The sequence below is a fragment of the Ambystoma mexicanum genome, chromosome 5q, assembly GCF_040938575.1.
Source record: "Ambystoma mexicanum isolate Mex_15411 chromosome 5q, UKY_AmexF1_1, whole genome shotgun sequence".
In the NCBI taxonomy this organism is placed as follows: Eukaryota; Metazoa; Chordata; class Amphibia; order Caudata; family Ambystomatidae; genus Ambystoma; species Ambystoma mexicanum.
The window spans coordinates 1,142,563,963-1,142,577,370 of record NC_090933.1 but is presented as its reverse complement, the minus strand read 5'-3'; the positions used below and the strand labels follow the sequence as shown (position 1 = coordinate 1,142,577,370).

The window sequence follows — 13,408 nt, the reverse complement described above, 5'->3', positions numbered from 1 at the left end:
TTACAAGAGTGGGAACTAGCTCAGGAAGTCCTTTAAGAGATCTTCACCGTTTGGGGAAACCCATCAAGTAGATCTGTCCGTGACCAGTCTCAACATGAAGTGCAAACTATTCCGCTCAAGATAATTTCCCCTGAGAGGAGCTCTAGGAGACGCGTGTGTGGTGGACTGGGATTTTCCACTCCTATACCTTTTCCCTCCAGCCCCCATCATTCCTCATGTAATAAGGAGGTTCAGGAAAACCATGAGCCTAATTTCCCCTGACTGGGCCATGGGAACGTGGTACCCGGACCTTCTAGACATGTCCATTGGTCCTCCGATTCGTCTTCCACAAAGAGGATCTTCTCTCGCGAGAGGAGGGTCAGGTTCTCAATCCAGATATCGGGACTCTCAACCTTCATGCATGGTTTCTGAAAGGTTGCGGTACAAAGATTGGCCCTGCCGGAAGACGTAATGGAGGTGTTGCTTTCGGCCAGAAGGCCTGCAACTAAATCGCTGTTCCAACGGCAGCAGTCTAAGTTCTGCAGGTGGTGGAGAGATAAGAATGTTGACCCTTTTCATGCAAGGGAACAATAATTACAATTGAATAGGTTCAAGAAAAATAGGTGCTCTCAGAATACTCCTGTTTTTTGTCACCCTCTGCATAAAGAAAGAATACATTTATTCAAGCTCTGTTGTAGAATCAATCTTATTCTTTATCTAAAGTTATACAGTTCAACATAAAATGGACGCTCCAGAGTTAACATAAAAAAAGGGGAGGTTTTTGACCGGAAGTACAGAATATATTTACAACACACGGAACCAAAAGTTTCTTGGTAAAACAACCACTTTGTGTGTGCAAGACGAAATCAAATTAAAGTATCATTTGTCATGATAATCACATGAGAATAGCAAACATATAGACATTTGGACATTTTATAACATCACCTAAACATGTTTAAAAAAGTCATTTTCTCTGTGTAAAGCAGCATAAATATACTGCAAATGGGGATAGTGCGTCTACACCAGTGTTTCAGCCGTTTCGACTATTGAGCGACCACGAAGCATACCTACCCCTCGACCACAAACCCACAAAGGATCTTCAAGAAGAAATTGCTAGCCTCACGCAACATGCCCTCAATGAAGGGTGGATATGCAAAGATGAAAAGATGTTCCTGAACAAGACCAACCCACTCACACCTGCTTTTTATATTCTGCCGAAGATGCATAAGAACTCGGAAAAACCACTGAGAAGACCGATAGTATCGGCATGTGAATCCCTCCTGTAACCGCTATCGCTGTACACCGATCATTTTTTAAAACCTTATGTAATTCAGATGCCCTCATACCTGAAGGACACCACCAGCACCATAAATCTACTTGATAACAACATTTTAACGGACGACAGCCTCCTTGCTACTATGGATGTAGAGGCTTTATATACATCAAAACCACAACAAGAAGGGCTAGAGGCTATACGAGATATACTGAACACCAGAGAAGACTTAAACTCCACTCTGACCAATTTCATTCTGGAGTGTACGAGATTGGCCATGCCTGAAAACTTCTTTCTGTTTCAGAACCAAATCTATAAGCAAACAAAGGGTGGGAGTATGGGGGCCACTTTTGCCCCGGATATTGCTAATTTGTATATGTCCAGTTATGAAAAAAAAAATGTATTCACAGCAGAGAACCCTTTTTTGGAGAACATTTCCTTATTGAAACGATTCATTGATGACATCATCGCCTGGAAGGGCACATCCCACGAACTACAAAGTTTCCACAACTGGATCAACGCAAGGAATCCACATATCAAATTCACGATGCATTGGGACCACCACCAAGTAGATTTCTTGGACCTCCACATCTACAGAACTGGCGACCTGCTAAAAACTGAACTATTAAGAAAACCCACTGACCGCAACAGTCTATTACATTTTCAAAGTTACCACCCGATGGGTTTAAAGTATAACTTACCATACAGACAATTTCTACGTATACGGAGAACCTGCACATATCTAGACAAATTCCAACAACACAGGGATGGATTGACTTAACGGTTTACAGAAAGAGGCTACACTAGAAAATCTATCAGCCAAGCAAAGAAAAGGGCCAGACATGCACCAAGAAAAATCAGTCGAGAGAACAAACCCAAAAAGGATCTGGGCAGGATAGTCTGTCGCCACCTTCGGACCACTGAGCCAATTGATCCAGAGGACCATCAAGAAGAATTGGCACCTGGTCAAACATCCTGGCACATTAAACAGTGTGCCGTGTTTTGCTTTAAAAAAAAAAACAAATCTCAAGGACACACTGGTGCACACTTTCATAGAACCACCTCCGCAAGCACCGTACACGCTCTGGGATCTACCCCCATTAGTTGGACACCACAAATGTGGACACTCTGTGGTCTGCCCTCTGACCTTGCAAAAAAGATTGTTCGAACATGACCAAGTGAAATGGAAAATGGAAGATTTTACCAACTGCAACACGAAGGGGGTTATATATATCATACAATGCCCCTGCGGCCTCCTTTATGTAGGAAAACAATACGCGCCATAAAAATGCGCATTTCAGAACATCGCTCCTGCATTAGGAATAAGGTAGCGGACAAGCCCTTAGTTGAACATTTCATTCAGAAGAACCATAAGGACACTGATTTGAGATGGTTTGTCCTTCAAAAGGTAAAACCAGCAAAACGCGGTGGAGACCTGAACAAAACACTAACACAACTAGAACAACGATATATATATATATATATATATATATATATATATATATATATATATATATATATATATATATATATATATATATATATATATATATATATATATATATATATATTAAATTCTGTCTGTTCATCTACAGAAATAAAAAAAAACAACATGGAAGTATTTACACTATGGCGATTACGAACAATAGTCACTTGATGTACCATTATTTTCTTTACAAAACGTGTCCTAATGTCGTTTGACTATGCAACTGTACACAAAGCTATCAAAGACAATGCAAAATGTTAATTGCACACGTTTATTTTTTGTATTAGACTCTGTATGGGACCCTTTTGCACTATTTAGTGTTTGTTTGCTGTGATGCTGCTTTAAGAACTTTACTTGTACTGGTCAAGCATATACATTCAGCATATCTACGCCTAGTGATGAGGTCCCGCCCCCAGTGCCAAAGGGGAGGGTCAGAATCACTCTCCTTTAACCCGACCCGTTTTTGACCTCTTTGCCTGGTCTCCTATAGTTGGGCAATCAGTGTCGGTTTCCATGACAACCTACACTAACAGTGTCTAAATTACACATTTGGATCCCGTAGACATGGGGACCCATGTAAATACTTTCTTTTTACAATCCGAGCGATTGATGGAACATTATCACTCGTTTTACTATCGGCGGCAACCTAACCCCATCTAAGATGGCCGTCGTATAAATGATCACGGAGACCTAGCAACAGTGTTACTAACGCCTCAGCCAGGACTCCGTGAATCGTAGAATGACTCGGCGGTTCGAACGCTACAGCGGCAGACTGCAAGCAGGTCCTGCACCCTGACAGGTAAGGCCATTTTTTTTGCGCGCACCCAGCAGACATTTAGAACCATTGAGGTGCCTTCAGTGCGATAAAATATTAGACATTCTCGCTCCACTTAGGTTTTTGCCCGCGGGGCCACTTGAAAGAAAAAAGAAACTAGACTCATTTAAAAGTGAAATTTCACCTCCGGCTGAGAGGTAAGAGTCTATTTTATGAAAATAGTGCCCAACTTGAGCGAGTTGTTTCCAATCCCTACGAAGGTGATCATCATGCTAATAAGAAACCCCAATCTTTCTGTTTTTCACAATAGCATCAGACAGAGATTAGCCCTTGTGGCTTATACATCTTCTAAATAACAGAACCTGTGGAATGAATACACCCATAGGTAAGCTGTGCGTGTTTTCAATACTACACAGCGCATGATTTATTCGTCTTTAAATAATAGGTGCATGAATACTCCCCTGACAACTGTCTCCTTTCCCCCTGCAGCGCAGACATCATACAGTACAGACCCCGTCCTGATGAAGGCCGTACACCAGATGTGGCATACTAGGCCCACCTAGAAACGGCTGAAACACCGTGGTGTAGACGCACTATCCCCAACTGCAGTATATTTATGCTGCTTTACACAGAGAAAATTACTTTTTTTAAAAATGTTATAAATGGCCAAATGTCTGTTTGCTATTCTCATGTGAACTTTATGACAAATGATACTTGAATTTGATTTTGTCTTGCACACACAAAGTGGTTGTTTTACCAAGAAACTTTTGGTTCCGTGTGTTGTAAATATTTTCTGTACTTCCAGTCAAAAACCTCCCCTTTTTTGATAACTCTGGAGCGTCCATTTTATGTTGAACTGTATAACTTTAGATAAAGAATAAGATTGATTCTACAACAGAGCTTGAATAAATGTACTCTTTCTTTATGCAGAGGGTGTAAAAAAACAGGAGTATTCTGAGAGCACCTATTTATCTTGAACCTATTCAATTGTAATTATTGTTCCCTACTGACCCTCCTGGGTAAAATAGGCTCCCAACCAGGAGCCCTAATTTTTGAATCCCTTTCATGCAATACACCGATGGTGTTATCTTTCCTTTTACACTTAGCAAACCTAGCACTAAAAGTCTGCACAATTAAGGGTTACCTAGCCACGCTGTCCATCTTCAAGTGCACAGCTGAGGAACCCTCATACTTTAAAATGCCTTTAGTAATTCAATTCTTCAAAGGGTTGACCAATGTCTACCCTCCACTCCTTTTCAAGTTCCAGTCCTAAAATTTCTAATGGGTACTCCCTTCGAACCCCTTCATTTGTGCCCATTGATATTTCTTACACTCAAAACTGTTTTTCTAGTGGCAATAACTTCGGCCAGAAATGTGAGCAAGCTACAAGCTTTATCTTGCAAACCTCCACATAGATAGTTCTACAAGTGAAGCCTAATTTCCTCCCAAAGGTGGTTTCGGAGTTTCATATCACTCAAAAAATAACCCTACTTTCATTTTACCCGCTTCCCCCTCCACATCCGGGGAAAGAGAAAGAAAGGCTGCACAGACTTGACCCAAAGCGTGCTTTGATTTTCTTCATCAGCAGACTTGCAAAACTTAGACAAACAGACCAATTATTTGTAGGATACACAGGGCGTAGACTGGGCCTAGCCATCACCAAGCAAACCATTTCAAGATGGATTATCCTGACCATTCTAAAATGCTATAAATTGGCAGGTAAAGACCCTCCTCAACATCTGAGGGCTCATTCAACCAGGGGTATCGCAGCTTCGCCAGCTCTCCAGAGGGGAGTTCCACTAAAAGACATGTGTGCGACTGCCACATGGTTGTCTGCACACACATTTACAAAATTATATAGCTTGGATTCCTCCACTAGCCAAGAAATCAAATTCGGGAAAGCTGTATTACACTCTGTGCACACTTAAAACATGCAAATCTTACTGCCTCCTCCTATACACATTAGTGATTTGGGAGCCCAAAGATGAGGAATACCTGGGAGAACAAAATCCATTCGAAGAACAAGTTACCAACTGCAACGTTCTTTCGACTGGATGTTCCTCCCAGGTATTCCTTATCGCCCCTCGCATCCTTCCCCGCAGTAAAACGTCCTTTGTAATTGCAGTCTCTGCAGTCTGCGCTCCCTTGAGTAGTAGCCGTCTCATCCTGCACAATACCTCACTCTTCAAAACTGAACTGAGCAACGAACGCTTCGCACAACTATTTATACCACCAATGACGTCAACATCGAGACGGAGGCCTTTGAGGCAAACAGTGACTCGACAGTCATCGACGTGCAGCACCCTCTACTGAATTTTCTGAAGCAGAAATCTGGATAGGGAAATATCAAAGATAAGTAATGTGTGAGGAACATCCAGTCGAAACAACGTTACAGTTGGTAAGTAGCTTGTTGTTCTTGAATATTGCCACTTTTAGGGCATGGCGTATGTCTGGCGTGAGTGGGGGGGGTCCCCTTTTTTCTTCAAACATTGATGACGTATGGAAATACATTTTTCTAGGACACATTGTTTCCAGTATTCAGCCAGAAGAGAGATGAGATATTTTCCCTGATTGTAGAGGATTTATGACATGTTGTATTCGCTGGACATTGGTGGGAGAGGCAGTCTAAAGGAGAGTCCTCAATTTAACAGTAATAGATCTAATCAACTCATTTGTCGTACAGCTATTCTTGTGTGTTCATGCTCTTTGTAGCATTCAACAAAATATTTTAGTAATCGTCCATTGCTTAGTATGAAGAGTACTGCGTTGGTCCATGAATTAGATGACCTGTCAACCATCCACCACCTCCCTCTTTCTCCCCCACCCGCCTTGTAACTAAGCCAATAATTTTCCTACTGTGTCACCTATTTCAAATATCCTTCTCTGGAAATCATTGCATAATCTCTGGGTTTGGTCCAAAATGTGTTAGCTTTGAGGGATCATTAAAGGAGCAATCATTTGGTTGGGAGATTAATCCTTTCTCCTTCCATCTGTTCTTCCTCTAGGGCTTCTAGTTATTCCCTGTTCTCTTCTAAGGGTTCTCTTATTTTTATCTAGAGATCGCTTCCCCCTTATGATGCACTGCCTTATGGGCCTACCACAGCAATATTTTACTATGTACAGACCCTTACGTTAAACATTTGAAAAAGTACTATTCGATTTTCATATACATATGAATTTAATATACCAAAGTTGTAAATGCCACAGCCTTTCACTCCACCTTAACTTCGAAGACGATGGAGAATGATCAGATAGCCCCACAGTGGTAGCAAATGATCATGAAGAATTGTCGATCAATGGAGGGTATAAAATCATTTGGAGAATAATCTGTGAGCTGCCAACTAGAAAGAGGAGAATGTATCATACCGTTTCAAACCTACTCCTTTAACAGCTTCCCCACTGATCTTTTTTTGTCTTGAGTCTAAATCCCTTTTTCTCCTCTTCCTTGTTATCTACAGTTAAGGCCCGGAGACGCCCTGGTGTGGTCACAATATGCCACTTCTTGGGCAAGGTCAGATGTTGTAAAACCTCTGTGGTGCTGATAGGTTATGGTAACTGGTATTTATACTGTGCCTATCCAGGGGCGTAGGAGACGCATAAAATCTGGGGGGGACAGGGGACTCCTTGGGGACTTTGCTTTTTCTATTTATTTATTGTGTTTTTGTCGAAGAACTCGACTTTTCCCAAAATTAAAATAAAAATAGCAGGATGTGTTAAATTACAAATATCATCACTGTATAAAACAAGAAAAGAAAACGGAAGAAAATTTAAGGATGAAGCAGAAAAGAACATGTCTTTATATGTTGCATTTCTGGATTTGTCATCTGACTATGAGCTCATGGTAAGAGAGAGGAAATAACAATTACTTCCAGTGGGCCACAGCTAGGATGCCAGCTCGTTAAGAGGCAGATTACCTGTAGGTGAATTCCTGTCAAATAAAGGAGTTGTAGCCTTTTCTACCAACTGCAAGTTGCTACTTTTTTGTGTGGGGCAAGGAGACGTGTGCATCTCTTGGAATGGAAGGATGGGGGTTTCAAAGAAAGAGGAAATCTTGCGTGTACCTCTGAGTAAGCCATGTTATTGGAGTAGAGGGACCATGTGTGTGATGTTGCTGCTTTGACTGTCCTCCGGGGCCTGGGGGATACAGCAAATGAGGATGAGCGATCGCAAGCCCACCCCCTTCTAAGCACTCCACAGGTCCGTGTCCGGATGCGTCCGACCCAGGGGATGCCTAGTAGGTGGGGTGTATGTGGACCCTGGGGGTGGCCAGAGGGGCAGCCCGCTATAGGGCCCCTGTGAGGGCCGGCCAGCCTCTCACGATGAGTCTGCTCCCTCTTATTCATCTCATGCTGGCTTTAGAGCCTAGCCTTTCTTTGCCTTTGTTATTCTGAATGTAGAGCTGTACTCAGTTCCTTTCTCATTTAAGATTTGCTGCAAAGCCCAATCTATTTGATTCTCTCATGTTACTAGGACGGCAGAGCATGGGTCTTCTGCCCTGTTACACTATTTAAAGAGCCCCTCTGGCCTTTCTTTGCCTCTCCCTTGTCTCACTGCTTGCTTAATACATACCTCCTTGCTTGAACACTCAACATATTCTCCCTAACACAGCAAAGGCAGCTGCAGTCTGTCTTAACTTCTGTTTGTTCCGTGTCTTGAATTGGCCTCTTATTTCTGCTTTACTGTCTGCCGGGGAAAGGCATTTGCCAGTCACTGCCATAATGGTTCTACCTGGCCAGAGGAGGGCAACATCTAGCCAATACTGGAAGAACATGGGCATATTATGCTAGAGGCTGGCAACTGCCTTCCTAATGCCTACACAAGAGACCCAATTCTTGCCTTGTTTCTAACAGTAATTCAGTGGATGAAGAAACGCGAGAACACACATATTGCTTATAAATGAAGGGGATGATGTCACACTTGGTTAAGACATTTTGATCACGCCAGGAGCTAATTTCCAGCTGCAATTGAGCGATTACCTTTTGGACTTCTCGCTTTAAATAATGTTAGTATCACCAGGAAAGCACAGTGGTTGCTCAACAGGGTACCTGGAGCACGAGGGGTATCCTACTTGTGGGCATGGATGATTGGAGAGCATTCTTGCCCTGGTTTGGAACCTGGCCCTTACAGCCATGATGCGGGGGTGGGGGGAGGCCAATTAATTTTGGTCGTACGTACCCTTTGAGGGTGGGCAGACATTGCCTCCTGCTTTAGCCCACTCGCAGCTCTGCTTTGCAACTTTATCACATATACCTGTCAGGTGGCATATAACTCAATGCTACTAATGTTATCAGCTTCGGAAGTCTGGAATCCTTTGCCACATCAACTAGGGTACAGGCTTGCCACCTGAGACTTACCCATGTCTGAGTTAGGATCTGTTGACACACAGAAAGAGCAGGGCACAGTGCCCTTGTGGGTTTTTCACACGTCTTCCTCGGGGTGGGCACAATTCACTCCGCAGAGAAAGTGGCACATTCTAGGCAACATTCTCCCACTTTGACAATGTCACCCAAAGAGCTAAATTGGCCATTTGATATACCTCTGTCGACTTATTATTGCTCAATCCACACTGATGGGTTTAAGCACCTGTTTTATGTGAGATGGCAATTAAGGGCATTTGCCAACATACCTTACAAATGATCTCTCTTCTGGGGCTTTACCGTCTTAACCCCTTAACTGCCATGGGTATTTCTGCCAAGGGCTTGTTTGGTGATTCCGGTATGTCGCCATTCAATCCCTTGTAACATTTGTTGCATAAGATATCTCTGCCAAATTTGGGCCCCTTTTTTCCCCAAATGTAGGCGGTCGTAATGTTTCGGACTTTGCCGGGGATTGTGGGTAATAAATATTGGAGCAATTCGTGCAAATCAGACCTCTGTGGATTCCCGCTGGTGTCCGCTTTTCGGAAATGCATGAGGTTCCCTGTTTTCCTTGGTGGCTTCCACACCCTAGGTCCAAATCTGTATGTCGTCCACATGAGCAAAATCTGCTCTGCGGAAAGGCTTGGGGTTACCAGTGGGTTAGCCTTTTCCCTTTGCGCCCAGGTAGGTGCACCCACACATGTGAGGTACCGTTTTTGTTGGGACACCTGTGGGAACGCAGGATGGTTGGACATGTGGTGTTGGCGGCGTGTTTCGGTGGGTGTCCAGAGTGAAATGTCTGAAAATTTTGTTTTTTCCACCAAATTTCAGAGACATTTCCCTCTGCCCACCCACCGAATCACACCGCCAACAACTGATGTCCTACCATCCCGCGTTCCCACAGGTGTCCCGACGAAAACTCATGTGTGGGTGCACCTACCCGGGTGCAAAAGGAAAAGGCTAACCCACTGATAACCCCAATCTAGAAATCTGCCCCCAGGGAGGGCTACATGAGATGCCCCCGATCCATTTGGGGTGGGGGGAGAGGGCCACCCCCTTTCCACTAATAACATCCATGGTGGTTCAGGAAGAGGAGTGATTGACCGGGACTATGGGGGATATGTCAAAGTGGTTCTGTTGAACCTAGGCAACACTCCCTTGATTCTGAAGCAAGGGCAACCCGTGGCACAGCCTGTATATGACTATAGAAGAAGAAATGGAATTGGATGCGACAAAGAGGCCGGATTCAGAGAAATGTCTTAAGGACGAGAGTCCGAAAACCTCCCAAGAGGTCTTACGAGTCTGGCTTCCATGGAATTCATAGGGACACAAAGAACTCTTCTGGGCATGGGCTAATAAGGTATCAGTCTAGTCTTGGAAACTGAGAGCCACATCCTGACGACCCCACATTTTATCAAAGGCGTGGCTTCTGTACAGAATCGGTGTGAATCGAAGAGGGGATGGCAGCAATCAACAACTGTTGGTGACTTTGCCGTTCTGGAAAGCACTGATGGAATTAGCACATTTAAATCGAACTGTCAGATACTTGAGTCTAGAGAATACAAAAAAAATGACATTGCAGATTCTGTTGGCCAGGGTGCCTGTTGCCCTGCCTGCCAGAAGACTTTGCAAGACAAACCTTTCACTGGATTGGCATTGACAGTCTGGCAACTTGAACCCTCAAAACCTGGTACCATTTATATTCTAGTTATCGTTGACTATGCAGCCTGATATCCAAAGGTCTTTCTAACAAAGTAACAACAAAAGTCATCTTGATGGTATTGGTTCCATTTTCCACACGAGTGGGGATCCCTGTCGAGTTTTTGACAAACTAATGGAGTTCTATGTCCAAACTGATGGGTAAGATGTATGAACTGATGAAGATGCGCACCCTTGGTGGAGAGCGTACCCCAGGTGGAGAATTTTCACAAAACCCAGATTTGAAGACTGAAGAAAACCGGGGTGAGTTTGTCATTCTAAAATCTCCACAGGCATCAACGGGGTTCTCTACCTTTGTGAGTTCTATGGGTGTAACCCTACAGATGTCCTTCTGTGAGAAGAGAGGGAGGACCATAATAGCCAACAAACCAGTGATCACCCCATAATCTAACACCAGAGAATATATTGAGAAAGTCAGACAGCTGGTAAGATTACATATAGCAGAGTCCCAGAGCTGTCAAGAGAAGGCCTACAGTATAATTGCCTTGCTTTGTTTAGTTTACCACTTGGGGGACTAAGTAATGGTCCTGTTGCCGAATAACTTTTTGGTTCGAGTAAGAGTTGGGAACTACCTCAGGAACATTAGACAGGGAATCATTTGTGGCAAATAACCCCCAACTACTGACCCTTGGATTAGGGAGGAGACTCGTAAGACTAAAGGGCCTGCCCTGTATACCACAAAGAAAATTAAAACCCTTGAACTGTGACAGCAGTGTTATTGATCCTTATCACAGGACCATATCTCGGGTGGGCCAGTGTTGGGAAGGAAGCAGCCCCACCCCCCCTGCCCCCGGGCGCTTTAAGTAAGGGAAGATGCAATCAAGGCACTGTGATGAGCCAGGGGGAGGGGGGGGACAGTGAGAGGGATGTCTTCCCGCCCAGTTAATGTAACCTATTATAGTGTAACTACGTGGTGTGACCCAAGGCGCGTGCAGCATCGCTATTCTGGGTAGATATTAATAGATATATTAATATATCTATATATTAATATATCTATTAATATCGCCTGCGCAGTAAATGCAGCATTACATGCACTAGGGCAAATTCACGAGGCCACAAATCTACAGTAATGCTAAGCTCCCATGAGGACAGTTCACACCCCCACCCGCCACACCATCTATTCATGGTTCTTGAAAATGTTGCAAAGATGCGTTTTTTCACCCAAGAGGAATGTGCCCTACAAGGCCGCGATCAGAGACCGGCGCTGGGTGTGCATGTTGTCTCACACTGACCAAAGCATGACCCGGCCCATTCCTGAGTGACCACAAGTTATTGACCATATAACGAACTGAACCCTAAGATCCTCTAATTCCATGGCACCGGGTGCCCTCTGACCACCAACCCCAAAGTAACAATGTTCAAAGAGGATGGGTGGGGCATATTGCAACAGTCGTGTGATTTGTATTGCAAGGTTCTGGGAGAGATGAATTATAGTTCAAAACAAGGGTGGAGACCTTGGATGCGGATGGAGTGAGTGAAGATGGTGTGTGTTTTTCTGTCTGTGAGTGAAGGTTGAGTGCCCCAGAACCTCCTATGTGTCTGTCTTAAGGCCTGCTAAGTGCACAATACGAGTGCTAAAACAATCTGTATAGTAGGAGTATAATTCATTTGTTGTCTGACCTCCAACGCGAGAAGGCGAGCCCTGCAGCACCCACGTGATGGAATACTGACTGACTGGGCTGGGACCAATAAACCGCCATCCCATATGGATAAAGGTGATACCTGTATAGGTTCCATCCAATCAGCCAAACTGCTTCTTACTTTATGTATTGCGTCATGTATGACAATGTTTGCTTTATAAGATTCTGCTTGTACTACTTTTTGGCAGAATGTTCTTAGCAGGAGAGTTCTTTGCTGTTGCTCTCATCTGCATGTGAGATTGAACTTGTTATCTTTACAAGATCGGCTTGGGTCTTTCTTCCATAGCGGGTCATATTCTTTGTGGTGTGAGCGTTCATGGAAGTGCCTTCACCAGTCATCCACTACAAAAGTGCTAATTCAAGTGTTCAATAAACTCCCAATTTTATATATCCATTAAAAATATGCATCTGTTGAGGTTGTAGCTCATTCACATTTTCATAGTAAACCGATTAACGCACTACTGTATGCCCTCGTACATTGAATATTGTGATCAATGAAGGCGTATTTGAGTGAATTTTAAATTGGCCATTTGTTGAAGTTCTGTTCATCGTAAATCACCATAATGTGACCATATGAACCATGTCTTGAGAGATTATGAGCTATGAAAAAGTATGCCGCCTTAATTTTAGCTTTCTTTTTTTATTTGAATAGATATGTCTACCCTTCTATGGATCAGCTAGCTGAAATGCTTCCAGGAGTCATTCAACAACTTGGGTGAGTTTCAATGCAGTACTTCTGTAGGTATTCAACCTGCTATGTGAGCTTGTGCCTTTTTCCACCCGATTTTTGTTTGATTTTATAGAGCACTGTTTCACCCTTATTGGGGCATTTTAGCAAAGTGTCCGAAAAGTGTTCAGATTCCAAGAACAAATCGATTACGAAGAGAACAAGAACACTTTCAGATTTTTGAGTCGTCTGCGATTAATTGCAGCTTGTTCATAAGGATGGAGAAACGAATGAATGGTCTTCCAATTTTGGCAGATGTGGTTGTGACAGCGAAATTTCAATGAGTAGCAGATGGAAGATTATATGGTGGAAAATAATATACAAGTTTCGCATTGACAACGTTGTACTATTGTGATTTACATTAATAGTTGACGATCCATGAAGGAGTCTAGGAGCAGAAGTAATGAGCTTTCCTGAGACATGTATGCAGAGTATGGGAAGCTGAGTTCAAG

General features: G+C 43.4%; 1 protein-coding gene across 2 annotated transcripts in view; it reads left to right on the top strand.

Annotated features, from left to right (window-relative positions):
* Nucleotides 1–13,408, top strand: part of NDRG1 (N-myc downstream regulated 1) — a 432,144-nt gene that overhangs the window by 149,518 nt on the left and 269,218 nt on the right. For both annotated transcript variants that reach the window (XM_069621660.1, XM_069621661.1), the window contains one exon: nt 12,882–12,944. In XM_069621660.1, the coding sequence (XP_069477761.1) occupies nt 12,882–12,944 (63 nt within the window). The remainder of the gene's footprint in view (nt 1–12,881; nt 12,945–13,408) is intronic.